Raw genomic sequence first — 23,216 nt, forward strand, 5'->3', positions numbered from 1 at the left:
TACAGGATGTGGGTACAGGTTTGAAGGTGAAAGTGGATGTGGTGATATATGGCTGTTGGGCATGGTTGGGATTAGATGTTAAGGTATCCTTGGTTAGAGGTGCTATACTAGCCATAAAATAAGAGTTGAACTGTACAGCAGTTTCGAGTGGTGAGTTATTGGCAGAGGGGTTTAGGTTGAATTTTTGGCCGGGAGGTAAGATTTCTTTACTGGCTGTCCCAAATTTTTTAGGGTTGTGTTTAGTATAATTCGGAAAAGTTATTATAGTATACCTTTTGTCTTCATTTATTTGCTTTTTAGTATGATTGTGAAGTATTCTGAAGTTTTCAATATATGGAAGTGTTTTATATTTTTGACATTCTTTTCATGCTGTTTCTCTATCCTGTGTTAGCATGCTACACTTTTTGGACAGCCAAATTGCATTATTTCTTTTTAATATCTTCCTTCTAGGAGCTGTGAGGCTATTTAGGATATTTAGAAAAGTTGTGTTGAATTCATTTACAGCATTGTCTAAGGGGAGGACTTTTAGGAGGTTCCAGTTAACAGCTGATACTGTAGTAATGAACATTACTTCTGGATTAAACTAGGAAAGGTTGAGTGTTGTTATGTATATATTCTGTATATGTTACTATATTTACTATCTGTAACACTGTTTCTGCTTCTGTACTAATTAATGTTTATATTTTTTCTGTATCTCGTTGGAGCTTTTCTCCCCAGGCCTCCACTGAAAATGGGCTTTTTTAGGCCCAGTGGACTTATCCCGGTAAACAAATGCAATAAATAAATAAATAAATAAATAAATATGCTGTTTAACTGGATGTGTGAGATATCTGGTCATATAGACTGGAAGATGATCACTGAGAGATTTCGGACATTGTACTTGTGGTGGAGTACTTTCTAGGGTCTGATACTAGGATCTAGTCTAACAGGGGAATTTGATGTCTTGCTATTACTCATTTTCCATGCATGTATGTCACATCTGCTATAGTTAGAGAAATAGTAATATGTATATCAGATCATTATGTTATCCTGCTGAAGGTGACACATTTATGTTATGTGTCAGGTCCTTCTGTATTTTGCTGCATACATATAAAATATGACTGTGTAACTGTGACAATAAAGACAACCCTGGAACATATCACAATTGTTGGAGTGTATAGACTACTAAAGTCAAGTACAGATGACCTAGAGGAATTCATACATTTCTTCCATGAGCTACAGGAAGGAAGAATAATATTAGCTGGGAATTTAAATTTATCACAAACAGACTTGATTCTACAACGTTAGTAAGGAAATTATTCACAGCATATATTCAGGAACAACAATTGCTTCAGATTGTAAAAAAAAACTTACCGGGGACGAAACATACTAGACATTGTTTGTGCTCCCAAAGAAATTACTGTAACTTTAAGTCAAGTTTTACCACCATTGATGTGCAGTGATCATGGGGTTATAAAGGTTAATTTGTTGCTAGATAATTCTGACAAACTGAAATCTAAGCCAATGCATAGAAGGTTAAATAGAAGTTATGTTCTTACCATAACGTTCCATGTTAGTTGTCTTCTTCTCGCCTTCTTCTTGCTGGATGGGTTCGGAGCCGACCTCGGCTCCGACTCGGCCACTCTAAAGCTCGAGAGTTGGTTCCACCGGCTCGAGGCTCCCCTTATATCCCACAATGCTAGGCGAGAGTTACCTCAGATCTCGTTTGTAAGCTAACCCCAGCTTATAACAGAAACAGTATAACTGTAAAAAAACAGAATCCACCTCTAACAACAGGAAGAAGAAGGGTGACCTACATCCTGAAACAAGAAATATGCATAATAGCATATAGCTAAGAAAGAGGTGGTAGAAAGAGAGGTCACGATCACAACTCCTCTAGGTCTGTCCAGGCCAGGGGAAGGAGGGTGGGGCCTTAAGAAGAAGGTGAGAAGAAGACAACTAACATGGAACGTTATGGTAAGAACATAACTTCTATATGTTAAGTTGTCTATCTCGCCTTCATTCTTGCTGGATGGGACCGTCCCTAGCACCTTGTCCCGGGTGGCCTAACGGAACAGACTCCTGAGAACAGTGGAACCAAAATTAGCTCTATGCCTAGAAGCTAAATCCAACTTATAATGGGAAATAAAAGTGTGAGGAGTAGCCCAAGTAGCCGCTGCACAAATGGTGTCAATAGGCAGTCTGTCTTGGAAGGCTAGAGAAGTAGCCAAAGCTCTGGTGGAATGGGCTTTAGGCTTATTAGGCAGTTTTTGGTGTCTAATCTCATAAACAAGGGTAATCAGAGATGTTAGCCATCTGGATAAAGATACCTTAGAAACTGGAAGTCCCTTTCTGCTTTCCGCATAGGAGACAAACAGCTGATCAGATTTTCTGAATTGTTTCGTCCTGTCCAAGTAGTACCTTAATTGACGATGAACATCCAGACAATGTAATTTTGTTCAGACCTATTTGAATACTCCGGGAAAAAGACAGGGAGGTCAATGCATTGGTTTAGATTTGATGTTGAAACCACCTTAGGCAAAAGGACGGGTTAGTTCGTAAGGAAACTCTGTCCTTATGGAACACAAGGTAAGGAGAACGACAACTGAGTGCTTGAAGTTCTGAAATTCTTCTAGCTGATGTGATAGCCACCAGAAAGAGAGTTTTCCATGATAATAACTTTAAGGAACATGAAGCTGCAGGTTCGAAAGGGGAAAGAATCAAAGAAGCAAGAACTAAATTTAGGTCCCAAGGAGAAGGAGGATTTCTTACAGGAGGTCTGAGAAGAAAAACTCCTTTCAAAAAGGCTTTGCAGAGTTTGTGGGACATTAGGGCGGATTCAGAAATACCCACATGGAAATTAGAAATAGCTGCCAATTGAACCTTAAGAGTAGATGGAGATGAACCTGCATGGAAGAGTTCAGCAAGAAAATCAAGGACTAGTTGGATGGAAGCGGTGAAAGGATCTATGTCCTTTCCTTGTGCCCAATATGAAAAGCGTTTCCACTTACTCAAATAAATCTTTCGAGTGGAAGATTTATGGGAAGCTATCAAAATATCTCTAACAGAGTGAGATAATTGAGGAAGCCTGGCTACGGTTGGAAGTGGAGGAACCAAGCAGTGAGGTTCAGAGAGGGAGGGAGCGATGAAACTGACCCGACTGATGGATCAAAAGATCTGGAACTAGGTCCAGATTCCACGGTCGCTCAAAAGAAATCGATGCAGAAAGGGGAACCACACTTGTCGAGGCCAGTAAGGAGCAATGAGGATCAATGAGGCCTTCTGAGTGATAGCTTTCTGTATTACTTGAGAGATCAGTGGGAAAGGAGGAAATGCATATAGAAGTCCCGGGCCAAACTTGGACTAGCGTCCCTGCTGGGTTGGCCTGGTAAAGGGAATAGAGTGAAGTATTCTCTGCACTTGCTGTTTTGGGGAGTAGCAAAAGATCGCAGCAAGGCTGACCCCACTTGAGAAAAATCTCTCACTACAGAGTCTTTCAGAGACCACTCGTGAGGCATGAGAATAGCTCTGCTCAACTTGTCCGCAATGTGATTGGACTTCCGGGATGTGCGTTGCTATCAGAAAACGCTGAGAAGAAATTGCCCATTGCCACAGTCTGAGTGCTTCTCGACACAGGGGTATGATCTGGTTCCGCCTTGTTTGTTGATGTACCACACTACAGACATATTGTCTGTCTGGATTGCAATCGTTCCCAAGGGAAGAGAGTGTTGAAGGGCTTGCAACGCTAAAAGCACTGCTCTCATCTCCAGAACATTTATGTGCAAGTGGCATTCGTTTGGTTGCCATGTGCCCTGGACTGTCCTGCCCTGATAATGCCCCCACCCGGGCAGGGAGGCATCCGTGGTCGGAGCAGCAAGCGGAGGTGGTGGAACAGATGGACTCCCCAACAGGAGCTAGGGGGAAGACATCCACCACATGAGATGCTTTTGCACGCTTGCGTGATCATAATGGTGTGAGACATTGGAAGTTCCTGGTATGACCATTGAGAAAAGAGCATCCACTGAAGGATCCGCATGTGGTATCTGGCCAATGGAAGGAGGGTATGGCGCTGCCATGATTCCCAACACCTTTAGAACTAACCTGGCTTTGGCTCTGTTGTTGTTGAGAAGTAGTGATACCAATTTTTGAATGTCTGATATCCTTTGGTTCGTTAGTGTTGCAGACATGTTTACAGTATCTAAATTTGCGCCTATGTAGGTAATAGTACGACAAGGCGACAAAACAGACTTTTCGCAATTTATTGAGATACCCAGTTTTTGACAGACGCGAAAAGTGTAATCTCTGGCCATCAGAAGGAGATGCTTGGTGGGAGCTGTGAGGAGCCAGTCGTCCAAATATGGAAACACCTGGAATCCTTGTCGTCTCAGGTGAGAAGTTACCACTGCCATGCATTTGGTAAACACCCGGGGGGCAGTGGTGAGACCAAAGGGCAGGGCCCTGAATTGAAAATGACTGGTTCCCAGCCTGAAGCGGAGGAATCTTCTGGAGCGTCTGTTCATTTGTATGTGATAGTACGCGTCCTGAAGGTCTATAGAGCACATCCAGTTTCCTTTTCCCAATAGGGGAAGAATGGATTGCAGCGTGACCATCCGAAATCTTGTTTTCTTGACCGATCTGTTCAAGATACTGAGATCCAAAATTGGTCTCCAGTCCCCTGTTTTCTTTGGAACTAAAAAGAACCTTGAGTAGATTCCGGATCCTAGTTGGTCTGCTGGCACTGGCTGAATAGCTCTTTTGCAAGCAGTTTTGAAATTTCCAAAGCTGCTATATCCCTTTGAGCGGGTGGAACATCTGGAAGGGATTTTTGACTGATTTGGAAAAGCGAAGAAAGGGAATAGAATAACCTTCGAAATGATGGACTGTACCCATTTGTCTTGTGTCAAGGATAGCCAGGCTTCTGGGTACAGTGACAATCTTCCCCGACTGCCTCCGAAGATGGGCAGTCGGGCAACCTCAGGGATGCTGAAAGGGCTTATCGGAGGACGCTTCTCGATTGCCCTGGTTCTGCGGACCCCTCTGCCTCTAGGGCGGCGTCTACCATTGTTGTTCCCCTCTGCCTCTGGCGGGAACCGACTCTGTCGTCAGGCGAAGTCCCTTGAGATTGTTTACGGAACCACATCTTTCCCCTTCTGGCCTTTGGGGTAAGGCCTAGAAGGAGTAGAAAACGGACTCCGGCAGAAAGGGTCTTGCCATCAGTCTCGCACCTAGTCAGGGTTTCTTTCACTTGTGGACCAAAAGAGATGATCCATCAAAGGGGAGTTCGTGAAAGACGTCTTGAAAGGTTCCGCAAAATTGCATAGCCGCATCCAGGCGTGCCTACGTAAGGCTACCCCTGTTCCTGCGGCTCTGCTCGCTCCATCGGCCGCATAAGAGAGGAGGCGCATGGAGGAGTTGGAAATAGAATTAGGATAGCCAGCTGCGTGTTCATTTTCTCTTGGAAACCCGCAGCTGTAGGGTCCTTCAGCATTTCACTCGCTTCTTTGATCAAGTCCCTTTGAAGACGAGTGAAATGGCACAGGTAATTCAGCGAACGCATGGTAAATGTCGCTGAGGAGAACATCCGCTTCCGCACCTATCCATGGACCTAGATTCCTTGTTAGGTGGATGGACAGGCACTGAAGGATCAGCCAGTTCCTTCTTTGTGGCGGCAGCTACCACCATAGCATCCACAGAGACTCCTTTTGATAAAAATTCCTTGTCTGATGGAGCTGTGATGAATTTGGAGGGTCTCCTGGGAGTGGGGTCCACTGAATCAGGAGCCGTCCATGCCTTTTTAGCAACCACCTGCATGAGGGGGTCGAAGGGGGGGGGACACCCAGGAGGTGGAAGGACGAGAGCCAAACGCCTCAAGATACACAGATTCGTCCTCCGAAGGGTTGAGGGCTGGCCAATTTCCCCTCTGTTTAAGGATCTCCAGAATGTCTGCAAATGAGACATCTTCAGAAGGGGAACGGGGGGAACCCTCAGAATCATCCAGATCTGTGTCCAACGTGATAGACTCAGGTGAGTCAATGTGCTTCCTCTTGCACTTCCTCTTCCGAGGGGGCTCTTCTGCCAAATCAGGAGAGGCCTCGGAAGAGGATGAAATCCCCAAAGGGAGCTCCTGAGGAGTTGGCTCTCTGCGGTCCGGGATGAGGGAGTGAGTCGACTTACCCTGAGGCAGCATAGAGGGAGGGGCTGACGGAGCCGACTGTGGAGTAGAGCCAGGCTCTAACACACTCCGCATGACCTCGAAAGCACCCCTGTCAGGCAGAGCCAGAGGTCCCCACTCCGAGGAGCTAAGGACCCCCCTCGGCACCGACAGTGATGGCTCCGAGGCCGATGTCGGAGCCGAACTCACCAGCGCCGAAGCACCGAGAGGGAGAGGGGTCGGACAAGGGTCCGATGCCACTCACCCTCGAGCCGACGAGGGAAGTCCGGCGCCGAGATTCCTCCATGGAAGAAAATGGAGCCGGCGACTGAGCCGAAGACAATTGTCTCGGCTCCGTGGTGACCACAGTCTCGGTTCCGACATGACCCGGCTTCGTACTCAAGAGAGTCGAAGGAGGAAAGAGTTGATGGACGGGGCAGGCACCGACTGATGAGTCGGGCTCTGAAGCATCTGGGCTAGTGCCTCGGACTTGAGTAGTCGACTCACCACCCTCTGAAGGTCATGATCGGACAGCCTCGATGACCTAGAGGAATGAGACCTTTGGCTCCGTTCAGACAGCAGGGGAGATCCTGGAGCCGAATGAACGGAGCCAAGAGAAGGTGACCTAGACCTCTTTCTGGTTGTCGGCTCAAGATCTTGTCGGAGCCGACACAGGTACCTCGATAACCTCGGCTCCGGCGAGCGGAAGCCACAGAAACTGTGGACTGAGTCTTATCGGCTCCAGCCAGAGCCGATAAAGGCAAAGGTTGAACAACCTGAGGTCTCGGCTCAGAAGCCGGAGCCGAAGACCTCGATGCCTTGGAGGGCTTCCCTGTTGAGACAGACAGGGAATCCTCAGGCTTCAACAAGCCTCTCAGAATAAGCTTGTTTTTTCTTTCCTGCAGGACCCTGGGGCTGAAGCCATGGCAAACAGCACAGGAGTCCTGCAGGTGCAAAGGCCCCAGACAATAGACACAAGAAGTGTGAGCGTCTGTCAGAGACATTTTCTGACAGCACGCATCACACTTCTTGAATCTGGAGACCTTTGCTTCTTTTGACATAGCCTAACTGGTGAACACAAACACACACTCAAACACACCAGTTATACCCTGTCAGAATAACAACTTTAGTAAAAATACTAAAAAATAAAGTACAATAAACAGTAGTAAACTACACAAACACTCCCTAGGGAAGGGAAGGCCTAAGGCCCAAGGGAAGAACTAAAAGTTCTTTTAAACAAAAAACGGGAAAAATTAGGTCGGGGATAAAGTTCAATGAACTACACTAATTTGAGAATAATTAAACTAAAAAGGGGGTAAAAAGAGTAACTTTTAATAGAAAAAGCTTAAACTCACCAGGAACCGGTAGAACAACCAACCTCGAAGCTGTAGCGGCAAACGAGATCTGAGGTAACTCTCGCCTAGCATTGTGGGATATAAGGGGAGCCTCGAGCCGGTGGAACCAACTCTCGAGCTTTAGAGTGGCAGTCGGGCGAGGTCGGCTCCGAACCCATCCAGCAAGAATGAAGGCGAGATAGACAACTTAACATTTACAGATTATATAGAAGCAAAACTGTCACTATGTAAAACTAAATGCAGTGATGTGTTCACTGGAAAAACGGCAGATGGAATGTGGAAAGTTTTGAAAGAGAAATTGTTTGAGTGCAAAAAATAAAAAAAAAATGTTTAACATCCGAATCTTGGCATACAACATCAGGGGGATATATTTCCATAAGAACAAGATATCTGATTAAGGTGAGAGACAAAAAATATAAGAAATGGAACAGAGGTCAAACTACAACTTTGAAAACTGAAATAAACAAGCTGGGCAAACAGATTAAGTATAGTGTGAGACAAGACCAAGAAAATTTTGAAGAAAATGTATATAAAAATATTGAGCATAATAGGAAACCTTTTTATAGATACATAAGATGTGGAAGAGGAGTAAAGACACACAAATTGATAAACTGTGTGTAGATTCTAAAATTTATTCTCAGGCACAACAGATTATAGATATATTTACAAAATCTTATGCAAAACAGTTTGGCTCCACAAAAGGGGTGGTAAGTTGATCTAGTGATAAAAGAGGTAATCCTAGATACTGAAATCAAATTAGATTATATTGAAAAAGAACTGCACGCACAGGATCCAAACAAAGCACAGGGAGGAGACGGAATTAGTAACAATGACCTGAAAACACTTCAGCAAGAACTTACAATAGCATTACATCTATTATTCACTAGGTCATACAACTATGGGGAGATTCCTCAAGATTGGATACATGCGGTTATTAAACCTGTTTTTAAGGGAATGGGGAGTAGGACAAACCCAGAGTCATACAGACCCTTAAGTCTACTTTCATGTTGTGGAAAAATAATGGAGATGGTAATATTGGATAAGTTGTCAGAACTGGATAGGTTGGGACTTGAAACTATATATCAGCATGTATATGTTGAAAACAGATATATTACCACCTTTAACATGATGTTCTATAACAATAATAACAGCTAAGAATGAAAAAATTGTACTGTGATGTAATTTATATAGATTTAACTTCAGCATTTGACAGAATCATACACATAACACTAATCAGTAAATTAGTACAACTACGTATTGATGTACTCTTGATAACAGAGATAGCTGCATGACTTAAAATAGGACATGTCAAGTGTCATACAGCAACTGGACAGACAAAATCCTTGGTTACAGTCAGGATGTCCCACAGGGCTCTGTCCCAGGCACTTACTTGTTTAGATTGTATCTTTCAGACCTAACTTTTTCATCTGAGGTGTTCTACAGTCTATATGTAGACGACTTGAAATTGGGTAAACTGATTACATGTGTTACAGATAAGGCATGTCTGTAAAATAACTTGACTAAATTGACCATTTGGGCACAGGAAAATAATATGCTGATAAATACATCAAAAACTAAGCATATGAGATTTGGGAGACATAAACTGAAAGGTGAATATTTAATACAGCACACAGCGATTGAAACTGTAGACTCATTTAAGGACCTAGGTATATGGGTAGATGCAGCTATGAGTTTTTCTAACCTATTAACCAATTGCTTAATGATAGTTATAGAAATATAGGTTGTATAAAAATATTTATAAAGTCTAGGAAATCAAAAATAATGAAGTCATTGTTAGTTTAATTTAGACCTAATCTTGGGTATGGAATAACAATATAGAAACCCTATATACCAAGGGTATCCATGGATGTGAAAATGTAAGCTATTATGAAAGACTAAAATATCTGAACTTATACAGTGTCTCTTACATATATCTAAGAGGAGATCTTATTCAGGTATATAGGGCATTTAGGGACAACTACCTCTGGGAATGTTTGGGGTTATCAAAAAGTAGTAGAGAATCATCAGACAACCTATGTAGAACATTCTATAGGAATGAGAAGTGTACTAACTGGTTCTCCGACAGAGTAGCTGATGCATGAAACAGACTACCAAATTACATTAAAGCTAGTACTAGTTTAGATATTTTTAAGAACAGCCTGGGTACTTATTATGGGAACAAGTGTTTTGGCATATTGGCAAGTTAGAAGCGCATTAATGCCCGTGCTTTAAATATTTGTATGTATGTTTGTATATACAGTATGCATGTAAGTATATACAACTTCCATGAGCAGTCACTTTTTAACATTCACAAAATGCAAGCTGCTTAACAAAATCTGTTTTCCATCAGTTCATAACATTACTGTTATGATTGCACAGGTGACTGTGATTCTTCTCAATATGTCCACATTGTCACAGGTGTGCACACTGCCCTAAAACCATCACTATTGTTTCTTTCATACACATGGCAACTGCAGCTTTACAAGTCTTTAACCTATATGTGTGTTCTAACATCAATTGTCCTTTGATCTCACCCACAGTATATATTCCAATGGCAGACTACTTCAATACACAATACACCTACCACATATGTTTAGATAGGCATTCTCACTACAATTGTATGAGTAACACAAAAATTACTGAGCGTACCAATGAACATGGATAGTGGCAACTATAAATGTATGTATTGTAAGTGCTATATATTACTGTTAATTATTTACATTAATATAAAGGATATGCTTGTCTCATCCATGTTAAAAGGTATCATGTCCCTTTTTTATGCTTGCAAGTGACAAGAAATAGCAAAAAAATGTCACTGTCTGATGTACATGACAACAGCTGTAGGGGACATTTATTTGTGTTTATATATGATGAAGTGGAGAAGACAACATTATGGTCGGTTAACACAAATAATTTCCTGTATACACATCTGATATTAAATAACAACAGTATATGCAAATATTCACTAATGTATCTACTGGCCTTACTAACTGTTATCACAGCTCAGCATTTTCTTAACATTTATATCACATTTACTTATCTTTATTGCTTTGTGTCCCTCTTACATCTTTTGTCAGAATGTCTATTTTTATTTATGTACATGGGTCAATGAATTGTACAGGATTAAATTTTATTAAACCGACATTAAATTACTTATGTTAAAAATCCGAAGCTTGGAATAGGCTTCCTCCTGATATCCATAGCATTTCTAGTACCATCCTCTTCAAAACTAAAGTCAAAAACTACTTCCTGAACTCAAAATCCTGCACTTGCCTTACCCCCCCTTAATTTCCATTTCCACTCTCTCAGTTTCTATATAATTCTCTTGTTATTACTTACACTACCTTATAAATAATATCCTTTACGGACTCTGCTCTCTCATTGTGCAATTTATTTTTTAAAAGTTGTAACCATTAGTTTCATTTTGTCCTACACTGCTGTATATCCTAGGTACATTGCTATTCACCACTGCTTGTCAACATTTGTATTCTTTATTTGTTCTTGTGCATAATTTTTGTATATTATTGTTTAATGCTTCATTTTGCTCATGTATATAATTTCACTATTTCTGTAAACTGGAGCTTTTCTCCTCAGGTCTCCACTAAAAAAGGGCCAGATGGCTCAGCTGGACCAACACGGTTAACACATGTCAAATAAATAAATAAATACAATGTTCTTTATGGCATAACCGGACTCTAATTATCTGAATTACATTTACCCATTTAGCCTACCTTGTCTTCTTATTTCTTCAATAATCCCATTAAATGAGTACTATTTCCCTGTTTAACTTCCCCTGCTTCATATTGTGACACTGCCAGCCCTGCTAGATACAATTGTGTAAATAATTCTATGTCATTTGTGAATAGTAATGTGATTTGTATGCTTGCCTTAAAAAATGTGAGAAAACTATATTGTTCTGTACCGAGCTTCAAGACTGTAACCACAGGGTACCCTGCTGGAAAAGAGCAGAAATGTGTATAAACTCTATGCCTGTGTAAATGTATGTTTCATAGTAGAAATTGTGATATACAGAGTTAACTTGCAAAACTCTAAGAAAATAAGTTAAGTAAAGAGTTTTACGATGTGTTATAAAGTCAGTTTATCTCAAGCTGAGACAGGATGCCTAGGCTAGGGGCTTTTTTCTATTGTCTGGAAACAGAGGTAATTAAAGGTTACCAAGGTAACTGTTTTATGACTTCCAGTTCAGGCAAGTTTCTAAGAGAGAATTGTCAGCTTCTGAGAGATAAGTATTTTTGACACAGATATGTTCAAAATTTAAGTTCCTGCTAGCCAGGGAAACGTAGGCAGAGGTGACAAGAATGATGTAATCTGAGATGATTCAGCAGTAATGTGTATTACTAACTTAAGAACCATCTCAGACAAAAATAGTGCATTTTGCACTTTGTTGTGGACCTGTTAACAACCCACCAGCACCTTGCCTTGCTCTGTAAGTACGTTATTTAGAACATAGTTTCTCTTACAGATAGATATATAGCAAGATTAGTGTAGATGTTTTCTATATTTATGTGAGACTGTCCTACTATATTTTAAATTATTTCCTATGATTGTGAACTCTGTTGTCAGTGTGCTGAGTTAATGAGTACTGTCTTGTGCTGTTATTTATTATTAGGTACATTTAAACCTTTTAATTGTGGATGGTTTGCTTACAGATATTTAAGCTCTTAGAGTACTTGCATGTATTTGGTGATACTGTATAGGCCACTCTAGAATAGCCTTAAAAGTTTGGGTCACACTTACCATTTGGATAACAGTAACATTACACAGTGGAATTGGTCACCCTTTGGGTAGGCCCTTATAGTAGCTGATAAGTAGGGGTTCTGGTGGCAGTGCTAACTACCTTATGGTTTGGGCAAAAGGAGGGATAGCTAGTAAACCTGGGCCAGCCTTCCTCAGGTGTGTGTTTGTGTATAAATCAAATCTCAAAGTGTGTGTGTGTGTGTGTGTGTGTGTGTGTGTGTGTGTGTGTGTGTGTGTGTGTGAGCTACTTGGGCAGGGACACAAAGCACAGGTTGGACAGAGAGAATGCTGAAAGGACTTTGCTTGGAACCCTGGCTACTGACTCCACTCTATAGCTGTGCCAGTGAGAAGTCTTATTGGGGATCTGGAGTGAGGGGGAAACCAGCCCCAGACTGACTGTGATCTCTGTGTGCTCTTAATGGAAATTGTATTTTACTATGTGTGTACTTGTTATCCTCCCAATGTGCACGTCCCTCACTGGTGTTAGTGGTGAGGATTGAGGCTCCTTGATTACTGGGCCAGTGCACGGGCATCAGACATATTTCTCCACCAATTTCATTATATGAGTGCAATTTCCAGTTTTAACTTCCTATGCATCTTAGCTGTTTCAATAAACTTGCCCTTGCTTTGTGTTAGTTGTCCACGCACACTTACTCACTAGGTTTGCCTACAGGCAACATCTTTTGTTTACATTGTATGTTCAAGCTTCCACGCACCTTTTCCTGGGTGCTAACACTTCTGCTGGTGCATATTCAATTAGCACAGCTGCTTATTGCACTAACACGAAGCAATTCTGTAGGCTTAACGAGAAGTGTACATGCTTGTTAAGGAATCCCAGGGAATGAAATTTTTATACAACAGTTAATAAGAACAAAAAATGTTTTGCTTATCTCTTCAGTGTCATTTTAAACATGAATGACATAAAGTGGGGATTATGCTTTACATTCCTCGCACTAGTTTAATCCAGTCAACAAAATCCCATTCTTTCCCAGAAAGCCAAAATTCACATATTTAATGTTATATCTAACATAAGTGATGCTTTGTAGTCTCCTTTGTATTCATTACTTTCACATTGCAACTGGTCTTCTTCCTGATCATTTCCATCCCCAAACACCAATCTCTGGTTCAAGTCCATTGTACTCCTGACCATCTAGTCAGTAATGGCGCTTTTTGGAATGATGGAAAAAGGTTTGGTGACTGAGTCTCTCTCTTCAAGCTTTGTTATTATCAGAAGAATGAGAAGCAGAGTCCTTTTTTGCTGGTTCACTCTTTGTTGGCTAAGCACTTTTTTTTATTTCCACCTTAATCTTTTCTTCATCTCAAAAGGTATTTGGTCCACCAAGAAAAATATTCCAAAGACAGCTAGATACAACATTTTGTATCCCACACCTTCCTATATATGTTTCCTGGCTGCTGGGATAAACTTGTTTTTCTTCAGTTTGGTGAACGACAAATAATCATTTTCCACAAATGCTCCTCTGCTCCCAGTTTTAGCATGTTTCCCTTCTGCTAGAGTTTTGTCAGCTGCATCTCTTGTGGCTGGTTTATTTGTATCACTACTAATATAGGTCTTAGTTGCTTTCTCATGGCCAAATTTAGAGCACATGCACAACGTGCCTTCCCAATTAACAAATCCTGCCGTGGAGCACAGGCCCAGTTGCTTATTTAAACATTCATAAAATCATTGCAGTCTGTCTTTTCCTTCTATATTATTCAGTACTGTAGAAAATCTCAGGTTTTCTTTGCATTTTCTGTCTTCTGACTCTACTATCTTTTTTGTAACAGCTCCTCTTGAGAAACTTCATACTAAACCAACCTTTCTTCATTTCACAATCTCTTGTTGCAGCTTTATCAATTCATCTGACTAGCTAGATAAAACAACTTGTATTTGTTCATCCTTTTGTTGTTTTACTCAATGTTTCACTTATTTTAAACCCCTCTGACTGCAACTGAATTATTTTTTTCTCTAAATTACTGGAAGCCATTTCCCATACCAAAGCTGAAACTTGAGCTGCTATTTGCTAAAACTACAAGATTTCCGCCCAGTGTTTTTTCTTCTTTTCTGGTATATGTTCTCTTACTTTCTCTAAATCTCTTCTTTGTTGGTGTCCAGGGCAGTGTAATTACTAGCCAATAATTTAATTTTACCCACATTGATAGTTTTTATTGTTTTTTTCACAGTTTTCACATTGGGAGAGTTCTAATGAATCTGCTGTTCCACTTTTAGCTATTATTAATACTACGACATTTCCTGACCTCTTGTATCAGACACAGACTTTCAAACAGAAACTTATCAGTCACCATTGCTTTATAGAGCAGTCAGAGATTGCCATTAACTAACTCATACAAAAAAAAAAGAATAAAATGACAGTTCCTGAAGCCTTTTCGGGTAGTTCAAGGTTTCCAGCTCACTTGCTGCACCTTTCATGTTGTTTCAGATTGTTTGTTCAAATGCTACAACACACAATATTGTATTCAAAAATAGGTCATATCTGTGAGGTAAAAAAGGTACACTGATCTCCATGGATTGACTATTCCTGTCTTTTGTGATTAGATGGGATGTGCAGTATACTTTTCTGACTGATAAATGCATATGTTTTTTTTTCATAAAGGATTAAATCTATGAGCTGCTATAGTCTTGGGTTTCACTCCTTCTCTCTCTCCATTTGCCTGTTGAGTGCAGGATATTGGTAATCTTATGAGAAAAGGGGTTATCTCCAATACCACACCCTGACTTGTTATGTTTTTTTTTTTAATTCATCAACATGAAAAAGAGTTACCAGTATATATGGTAGCAAGAACACACAGAAACTCCTTGTCTCTACAGTTTTGAAAATATAAATAATTAAATTACTTGCTCAAAGTCCAAGAAAAAGAGGAAGACGTGCTGTGAGATACAGAAAGACTTACCATGATGGTGAAGCCTTAATACGAAGGATTTCTGTATCCTGCTCAGCCTTACTGATTATTAGTCTACTCTGCCATTGAGGTTTCCCCTTGCCTTGGCCTCATCACAGAGAGAGGTCTTACTGGTGAAGCTGAATACTAAATGCTGCAGTCTGGAGGAGTGGCAAATGCTAATTAGCCATGTGCTCTCCCCCAGTAATGACAGTGGCTCCTGACTTGTTTGGTCAAGCAGTGAATTATACTCATCCACGTAAAATATTATTCAAAAAGGAAAATATGAATGACACAAAAATCCATTCACACATTTATTCCTATAGGAATATTTGTGGTGCAGATAAGTTCACCAAAAACATAAGGCTTTTTTTTTAATGTGCATATGGGTATTTTTTAAACTGTATGTTTGTGTTGGCTTATGTATGGGAGTGTATGACTGAGTGCTTCTGTAAGAGTGGCAGGGCTTGTTTGTTGATGTGTGTGTGTGTGTGTGTATGTGTGTGTGTATCTGGGAGTGTATGTGTGTGTGTATGAAGGGTGTTTGAACATGTGCATGTGGGGAACATCTTTGCTTACTTGAAGCATGTGTTGCTATTAAAAACACAAGAGCAATCGGGCCTGAGAGTCCTAGAGTTTGATTCAGAGACATGAAAACGAACCATTAATGAGAAGTTTCTTACTGTGGTCATACCTACCTCTGAATCACATTTACTTGCCTTCACACTAATTTTCCAAGCCAATTTGGGCAGTTAGCATGAGTGGTGAGAATTTTGTTGAATCATAGAGATAATTACCAAATGGAAAAGCTACTTTACTTACATACTGCAATTAAACAATGTTTTTAAAAATCACAATATCAACAGTTAGTTATCTTGTGAGTGTATATGGAAGGGTTGGCAGTGAGACAATTTTTCATGTTGTTTTACAATCAAGTCCGAAAACCAACTGACTGAATTGTCAGACCTCATAAGTACTCCACATCACTTTTTTCAGACCTCATACCATACCTCTCAACTGCCGTGATTTTTTTTTTTTTAGTTTCAGATTTAACTTTGCTTTTCCTAGACTTATTGACTTTCTCAATAAAGTTAGATCTGCATTATAGTACTCCATACCTCATCTTCTAACAGACGGAATTCTACACAAAGCCAAAAATAATGGGGGAACAAGCACTCAAAATCAAGGACAGAGTGTGAATATCTTATAAACTCAGGCCATTGCTGGAATAACTGCACATTTTCTGAAGGATATTACATCTGAAACTCAAATGTCTGTTAATACTCAATGATTTGGCAGAAAACCACACATTTTATGAGGAGCAGATCAAACATATGAGGCAAAAAATATGGACATTCTGGCAAATTCTGAATAGTTGAGTGGTAAAGGATACGCATATCTGTAAATAACTAAACTAAGTATGTATATGCCATATGGGTTAGGAACTTAAGATCTTCTATTCTAAAAAAATACAAGTAGGCTGTTTTTCTCTCCTTCTGTTATGATTTCACAGACCAGTGATATCATTTTAATGTTTAGATACGGAGAGGTACGGTTTTAATAGGTTCTGAGGTAAGTACTAGGCTAGCTACCCTGCAGCCAATTTTAAGCTTAGCCATTTTCCCTTTTTTTGCACAAAATAACCGATCCCATTTGGCTAAAGACTGGCCTTACCCATCCCATGGTCAATAATTATACATTACTCCTAATGAGAATAACTGGGGATCCTAACATAGATAATTTGAGAGGACCCATGTGTGGAATAAACCTTTTAGGAGCTGCATCTGTCCATTAGTACAGTGACAGTCCTGGAGTAAAGTTTCTGTTTCCCATCCATAGATCTAAGTAGCACTTGAAAACAGGCAGCGATGAACTTTGTTTTCTCTGGACAGGATGCCTGTTTCACAGCAGTGATAGAACCTTAGACGCGCATTTATGATGCCATTAGACTTGCTGATGAGCAGTAAATCCATCAGTAATGGGTCAGAGGATACCTAGCTGCTAGACATGGGTCACTTCAGGATACACAGTATAGTGGCAAAGCTTTGAGTCAGTCCATGTAGGACATGGTCTTGAGACCTTGCATCCCTTCAGTAAGGTGTTCAGAGAGTGACAGACATGTTTGATATATTTTACAAAAATACATAAATATAAATTCACAGAAGACCACCCACCTCTGTTTTGGAGGTATACACCTATTTCTAGACTTGATTTAAACCTTCACAACACTTACTGAATAACTGTACAAATTTTAGAATTATACTCTTACTCTCAAGCTCGATTTACCCCTTGACAAGCTTTTATAGATTTTCCTCACACATTATGTTCAAGCTGTTTAATACACAAGAAACCAATCAACATGACAACATATTCGTGGCAATTACAAGTTTAAGGAAAATAACCTATTTCATACATCTCCTTTTTCAGAAAAAAATAAATAACTTTGTGATCGCGATTTTTACACGGTCGATACACAAATACAAATTACATTTACCCCAACTTGCTGATATATTTACAATGCTGTGTTATCGCTCTCATTACTATTTTCCTTACCTTGTGCTTTTGAGTAATTACATACAATCGTTCTGGACGTGGGAGAGAAGTTTGTTATTTCGTATACAAAGTATATGCAATGCGCATGCAGATAATGACTACACACTTTACACCACGAATTCATACAGCTTTTCCAACGGACAGCCCAAACTCAAGGACATACCTCTCAACCTCTTAGTACAATAAATCTGGTCAAAGCCTGACGAAATGGGGGGGGGGGGGGTTGGAATTCGGGACAGATTTTAAATAGTGCTCTTATGAACTTAGAAAGTCAAATCAACAATGTTTGTGTTAACACACATTTTTATGAAGGATTTGGGGTCTGAAACTCAAATGTATGTCATCATTTATTGACTTAACTCCTCAGATAATCTCAGTGTTTGCCAGAAAGCCACATTTTTTATGAGAAACAGACCAAAAACTACGAGGCAAAACTCAGGACATTCTGCGAAAACCTGACCGGTTTACAGATTTTCTCGAGAACGTTGCAGAAATTACGTACGCAACTGCTTTAGCAACGTCAACACGCACGTGCACTTTGCCAGCTCCGAGTCTCCCCCTGGAGTACTTAGTAATTAAAGCACCATGAAACAATACCTGTGAACTGCACTGAATCACGTAGTGACGTATGGACGTTACCAGGGCTTTTCGTTTTACGGAAAGTGTGTCATTGTGGTGTTATATGTATGGAGAGTTGCAGACCAGTAATCTGTTGATTATAGTGGAGATTTAATGTGATGTCTTCCTTGAGTGGAAGGAAAAGAAAGTCTCAGGCAGTGGGGAGAAAGCGGACATTAAAACAGGTATTTTGTGAAGATTCATATTAAGATTTTGATAGCAAGAACAAACCGATCCTCAGTGAAAGTACTTTTTTGGTGCCTTGGTCTTTCACCACATGTCATGGCATAGATAGTATCTGTAATATGGGTTATAACTGATATTATACGTAGATATGACACCTACGTTGCAGTAATCCAATTTATGTGTATTGTACGAGTGTTTGTGCCCTGGTTTTAGTTTGCTCCACATAGCAGTCAACTTCCTTTCTCCAAAATTAGCTCTCATAATGTGTGACAAATGGGCGAAACGTGGAGCACTTACTAATGGCTTACTAACAACTTCAACTAGGAAGGTCATATGATGGCTAAAATATGCTGGTTTTACTTATAAAAAATATATTTTAATGAATTATAGCCCCCCAAACATCTCAAACGCTCAGGTGAGAAGTGCTCTCTCCAAGGCAAAAAACATAGCATCCATGGGACCAGATGGTGTCCCCGGATGTGTGCTCCACGAACTCAATGATGAATTAAACCCGCAGTTAGGGCAGCTGTTTAATCTTAGCCTCACCTCAGGATACGTGCCTAAGGAGTGACGTACGGCAACTGTGGTCCCACTTCACAAAGGAGGTCCCTCCACCGACCCGGGAAATTACCGTCCCATCAGCTTGACAAGCTTGATCTGCAAAGCTATGGAGAGGATCATAATGGAACTCATAAATAAAGACATAGGAGACTTGCAGACTTTGGATCCGACCCAGTTTGGCTTTGTCAAGGGCAGATCATGCCTTCTAAACCTGGTGGACTTTTTCGAAACAGTCACCAAGGCCATTGATGAGGGAAAGGCAGTCCACACAGCCTACCTCGACCTGGCAAAGGCTTTCGACACAATACCCCACTCAGGTATCATTGAAAAACTCATCAGCTTAAATGTAAACCCATGCGTCACAAGATGGGTTGCAAATTGGCTAAGTGACAGAACCCATAGGGTCAGAGTTGCTGGCGCCATGTCAGACTCAAAGCCTGTCACAAGTGGTGTCCCACAGGGCTCAGTCCTGGGCCCTCTCCTGTTCGGCATCTACTTTTCAGAAGTACAAGCAAACACAGGAGGATTATGGCTGACAAAATTTGCAGATGACTGCAAACTGGGCGCCATAGTTGAAAACACATCTGACACAGATATCCTTCAGAAGGGTCTTATAGAAACGGAAAACTGGTGCCAGAACCATGGCCTAAAGTTAAACACCAAAAAATGTATAGTCATACCCTTCGGGAAAAACAAGGTTACCCCTAGCTACCATATAGGCGGCAACCCACTAAGCACAGAAGAGGTTATCAGGGATCTGGGTACCCAGGTTGACAGTAACCTTTCATTTAATACTCACGTTGCCAAAGTAGTTAGAAAGACCTTCTACATTGCCCACCTGATCATGAAGGGATTCACATCTAGATCAAGGGAAGTCATCGTCCCCCTGTACTCATCACTCATCACTCATCAGGCCAATGATTGAGTACAATGCCCCATTCGGAATGTATCTGACACGACACCTGCAGCAACTGGAAAGGCCCCAAAAGTTCCTCACCAAAAGGATAAAGGGTCTCAAAAATATCTCCTATGCTGCCCGACTGTCTGCTCAGAGGTGACCTGTGCCTGACATACAAGGCCATGTCCAACCCAGAATTGATGAACATGCTTCACCTCAAAAAATCTAGACCCCTCAGAACTACAAGGGCGGGAGACTTAAACCTTGACACGGTTAATAATAGGACGTGCTGGAGGGACAGATTCATCACCCAGAGACTCCCTATGCTGTGGAACAAAATCCCGGTACATGTGAGGCAGAGCACCTCGCTGGCTTTGTTCAAGAGAAATCTTGACCAATGGATGGGAGATCGCAGATATACCCCAGGGATTATCTCAGTGTCACTGCTTGACAGAGGCACAGCAAAATAATGGGCATAGTATCCTCCAAACTAAATGGGTGGCGAAAGCCACAAAACTCTGGCTAGGCTTATAAATAGCCTAGTATGAACCTATGAACCTATATCTATTTAATCAGGCATAGCTAGCAGTTTAACACTGAATGTGTGACAGACCCTTTCAATGTGGAACTTATTATTTATTTATTTATTTTACATTTGTTAATCGGGATGGTCCGACTGGATACATGTCCTTTTTCAGCGGAGGCCCGGGGAGAAAAGCTCCAACAGAGTTACATTGATAATTAGGTACAGTAAATGAGCTGAAAGAACTTAAAAACAGGCTATTTACATACAAGTACAAGACTGCCATTACTGTTTCTGAGATTACTACAAATGTAACATTAATAACATATTAGCAAGGACGTTAGGCAGTATAATGACATAGAGTTAGACAGGATACATATTTCTTTATCACAGTATACAAAGTACTTATCATCTTAGCTAGTTGTTTATGTTTTAGTTAATGGCACAGAGCTAGTCTGCGTTTGAGCAAGGACATAGCCAGTGTGACTTGAAGTGGAGTTTTAGACTATTTTTGAATTGACTTAGAGAAGTTGCAAGCGTGATGTTATTTGGGAGAGAGTTCCATATTTTACCAGTGGTGTTGGCAAATAGCACGTCACCACCTAGGTTGAGAGATTTAGTTGTTTGGACAAGGAGTCTGTTTGCTGAGCGAAGGCAGCTTAGATTGGAGTAGGGAGTCATTAAGTTTTTTAGTGCTGGGGTATTCTCAGGTTGTTTAAGGATTTTGAAGGCCTCTATGAGTTGGGACTGGTGAAGAAGGTGTGGGCATTTTGTGGGAACTTTGAGGAGCATGCACTTTTTAAGACCCCAAATGAGGTACACTTGAGAGCTATGGCCCTCAACCTTCCATCTCCAAAATGAGGAAAACGGGCATTCGTAATGTGGAACTAATGGGCAAAATGGGGACCAGATACCAACGGCTTACTAGCAAGGCAAGTAGGAAGGTCATAGGATGGTTAAAATCTGCTGATTTTACTTATAAAAAAGATCTTTTAATTAATTAATGTGATTCATTGCTATTTATCATAGATATCAGTCAAAAACTTCCAAACAAAATGTGTGACAGACCCTTTCAATGTGGAACTTTGAACAATGCAAATGTTTTTAAGACCCACAATGAGGTACGTTCATAGCTTTCAACCTTCCATCTCAAAAATGAGGAAATGAGCCCTCATAACCTAGGACACATACTAATGGCTTACTAACAAGTTCAACTAGGAAGGTCATAGGATGGTTAAAATATGCTGGTTTTACTTATAAAGAAGATGAATTAATATGATTCATTTCTATGTACAACGGATTTCACTCTAAACATTTCCTAACACTGAATGTGTGACAGAGTTGTTCCATGTGGAACTTTGAGGAACATGAACTTTGTAAGACCCCAAATGAGGTACACTTAAAAGCTATGGGTACGTTCCTCCTAATGAGGTACACTTGAGAGGTATGTGACCATGTGCCCAGTCTCATAGGTGTGTAATAGGCTAATAGCCCTGGAGCCTTTACAAGCCTAGCCCATAGGATTACCTTGGCATTGTGCCACCCGACCTTAGTTCCCAGTGTCTCTGCCGAGTAGAGCCACTGGAGTTATCCCCAGGGTGAATTTTCTACTTCCCATCCACTCATCAAGATCTCTCTTGAAAAAGGCCAGTGAGGTGCTCTGCTCTGCTTGACATGTATGGGAAGTCTGTTCCAGAGGATGGGCAGTCAGGGTTATGAACCTGTCCCTCCAGCATGCTTTGTTGATTGTGGTAATGAGGTTGAGGTATTTGGAGAGTGTGGTGCAGAGGGATTGGGATTTCTTTAGATGTAGCATTTCTAACAGAACTGGGTCAGACATCACTTTGTAAGTCCAGCAGAGATCGCCTTGAAGAAGGTGATATGAGACCGAGAATAGTTGGAGTATTTTGCATCTGTCCATATAGGACAAGTGTTTAAGGCCTAGGATCCTCTTTGTGAGGTACTTTTGTGGCCTCTCCAGTTGCAAGTGCCTATTGAGGTACATGCCAAATGAGGCATGGTACTCGATGATTGGCCTAATGAGGGAAGAGTAGAGGGCGACAATGACCGCTTTCTTCCTGGATGCAAAACCCTTAGTAATGAGATGTACCACATAGAAGGACTTTCTGACCACAGTGGCAATGTGGTGGTTAAAAGAGAGGTTGCTGTCAACCCGTGTTCCCAGATCTCTTATAACACCTTTGTTCAGTGGACTACCATCAATGTGGTAATTCAAGGGAACTGAGTTTTTCCCAAGGGGATGACAACACATTTTTGGCACTAAACTTAAGGCCATGGTTCTGACACCAGTCATTGGTCTCAGTGAGGCCTTTCTGTAGGATGTCAGCCTCACTTGGGGAGTTAATAACTCCCAACTTGCAATCGTCTGTGAAGTTTGACAGCCAGAGTCCCTTCGTGTTGGCCTGGACTTCAGAGAAGTAGATACCAAAACAGGAAATGACCCAGGACCGAACCCTGTGGGACTCCACTCGTAACTGGTCTGCAGTCCAACTTGGAGTCAGCTACTTTCACACTGTAGGTTCCGTCTGTGAGCCATTTTGTAACCCACCTAGTGATATAGGGGTTGATGCCTAATTTAGTGAGTTTTTCTGTGATTCCTGAGTGGGGAATGGTATCAAAGGCCTCGGCCAGATCAAGGTAGGCTGTATGAACCACCTTTCCTTCATCCACAGCTCTGGTGACTGACTCAGAAGTCGACCAACTTGAACAGGCATT

The 23,216-nt window shown here is 41.1% G+C and overlaps 2 protein-coding genes across 2 annotated transcripts in view; one reads left to right on the plus strand and one right to left on the minus strand.

The window, feature by feature from the left end:
* Positions 1-17,867, minus strand: part of PARP3 (poly(ADP-ribose) polymerase family member 3) — a 487,884-nt gene extending 470,017 nt beyond the window's left edge. The window contains exon 1 of the mRNA XM_044077474.1: positions 17,695-17,867. The gene's annotated coding sequence lies outside the window, so the exon portion shown is untranslated. The remainder of the gene's footprint in view (positions 1-17,694) is intronic.
* Positions 17,868-18,286: 419 nt separating this feature from the next.
* Positions 18,287-23,216, plus strand: part of RRP9 (ribosomal RNA processing 9, U3 small nucleolar RNA binding protein) — a gene marked incomplete in the record, with an annotated part of 550,676 nt that continues 545,746 nt past the window's right edge. Inside the window, 1 exon segment of the mRNA XM_044077476.1 lies at positions 18,287-18,497. Coding sequence (XP_043933411.1) covers positions 18,432-18,497 — 66 coding nt within the window.

The sequence above is a fragment of the Protopterus annectens genome, chromosome 7.part0 (genome assembly GCF_019279795.1).
Source record: "Protopterus annectens isolate FY-2018-M chromosome 7.part0, PAN1.0, whole genome shotgun sequence".
Taxonomy (NCBI): Eukaryota; Metazoa; Chordata; order Ceratodontiformes; family Protopteridae; genus Protopterus; species Protopterus annectens.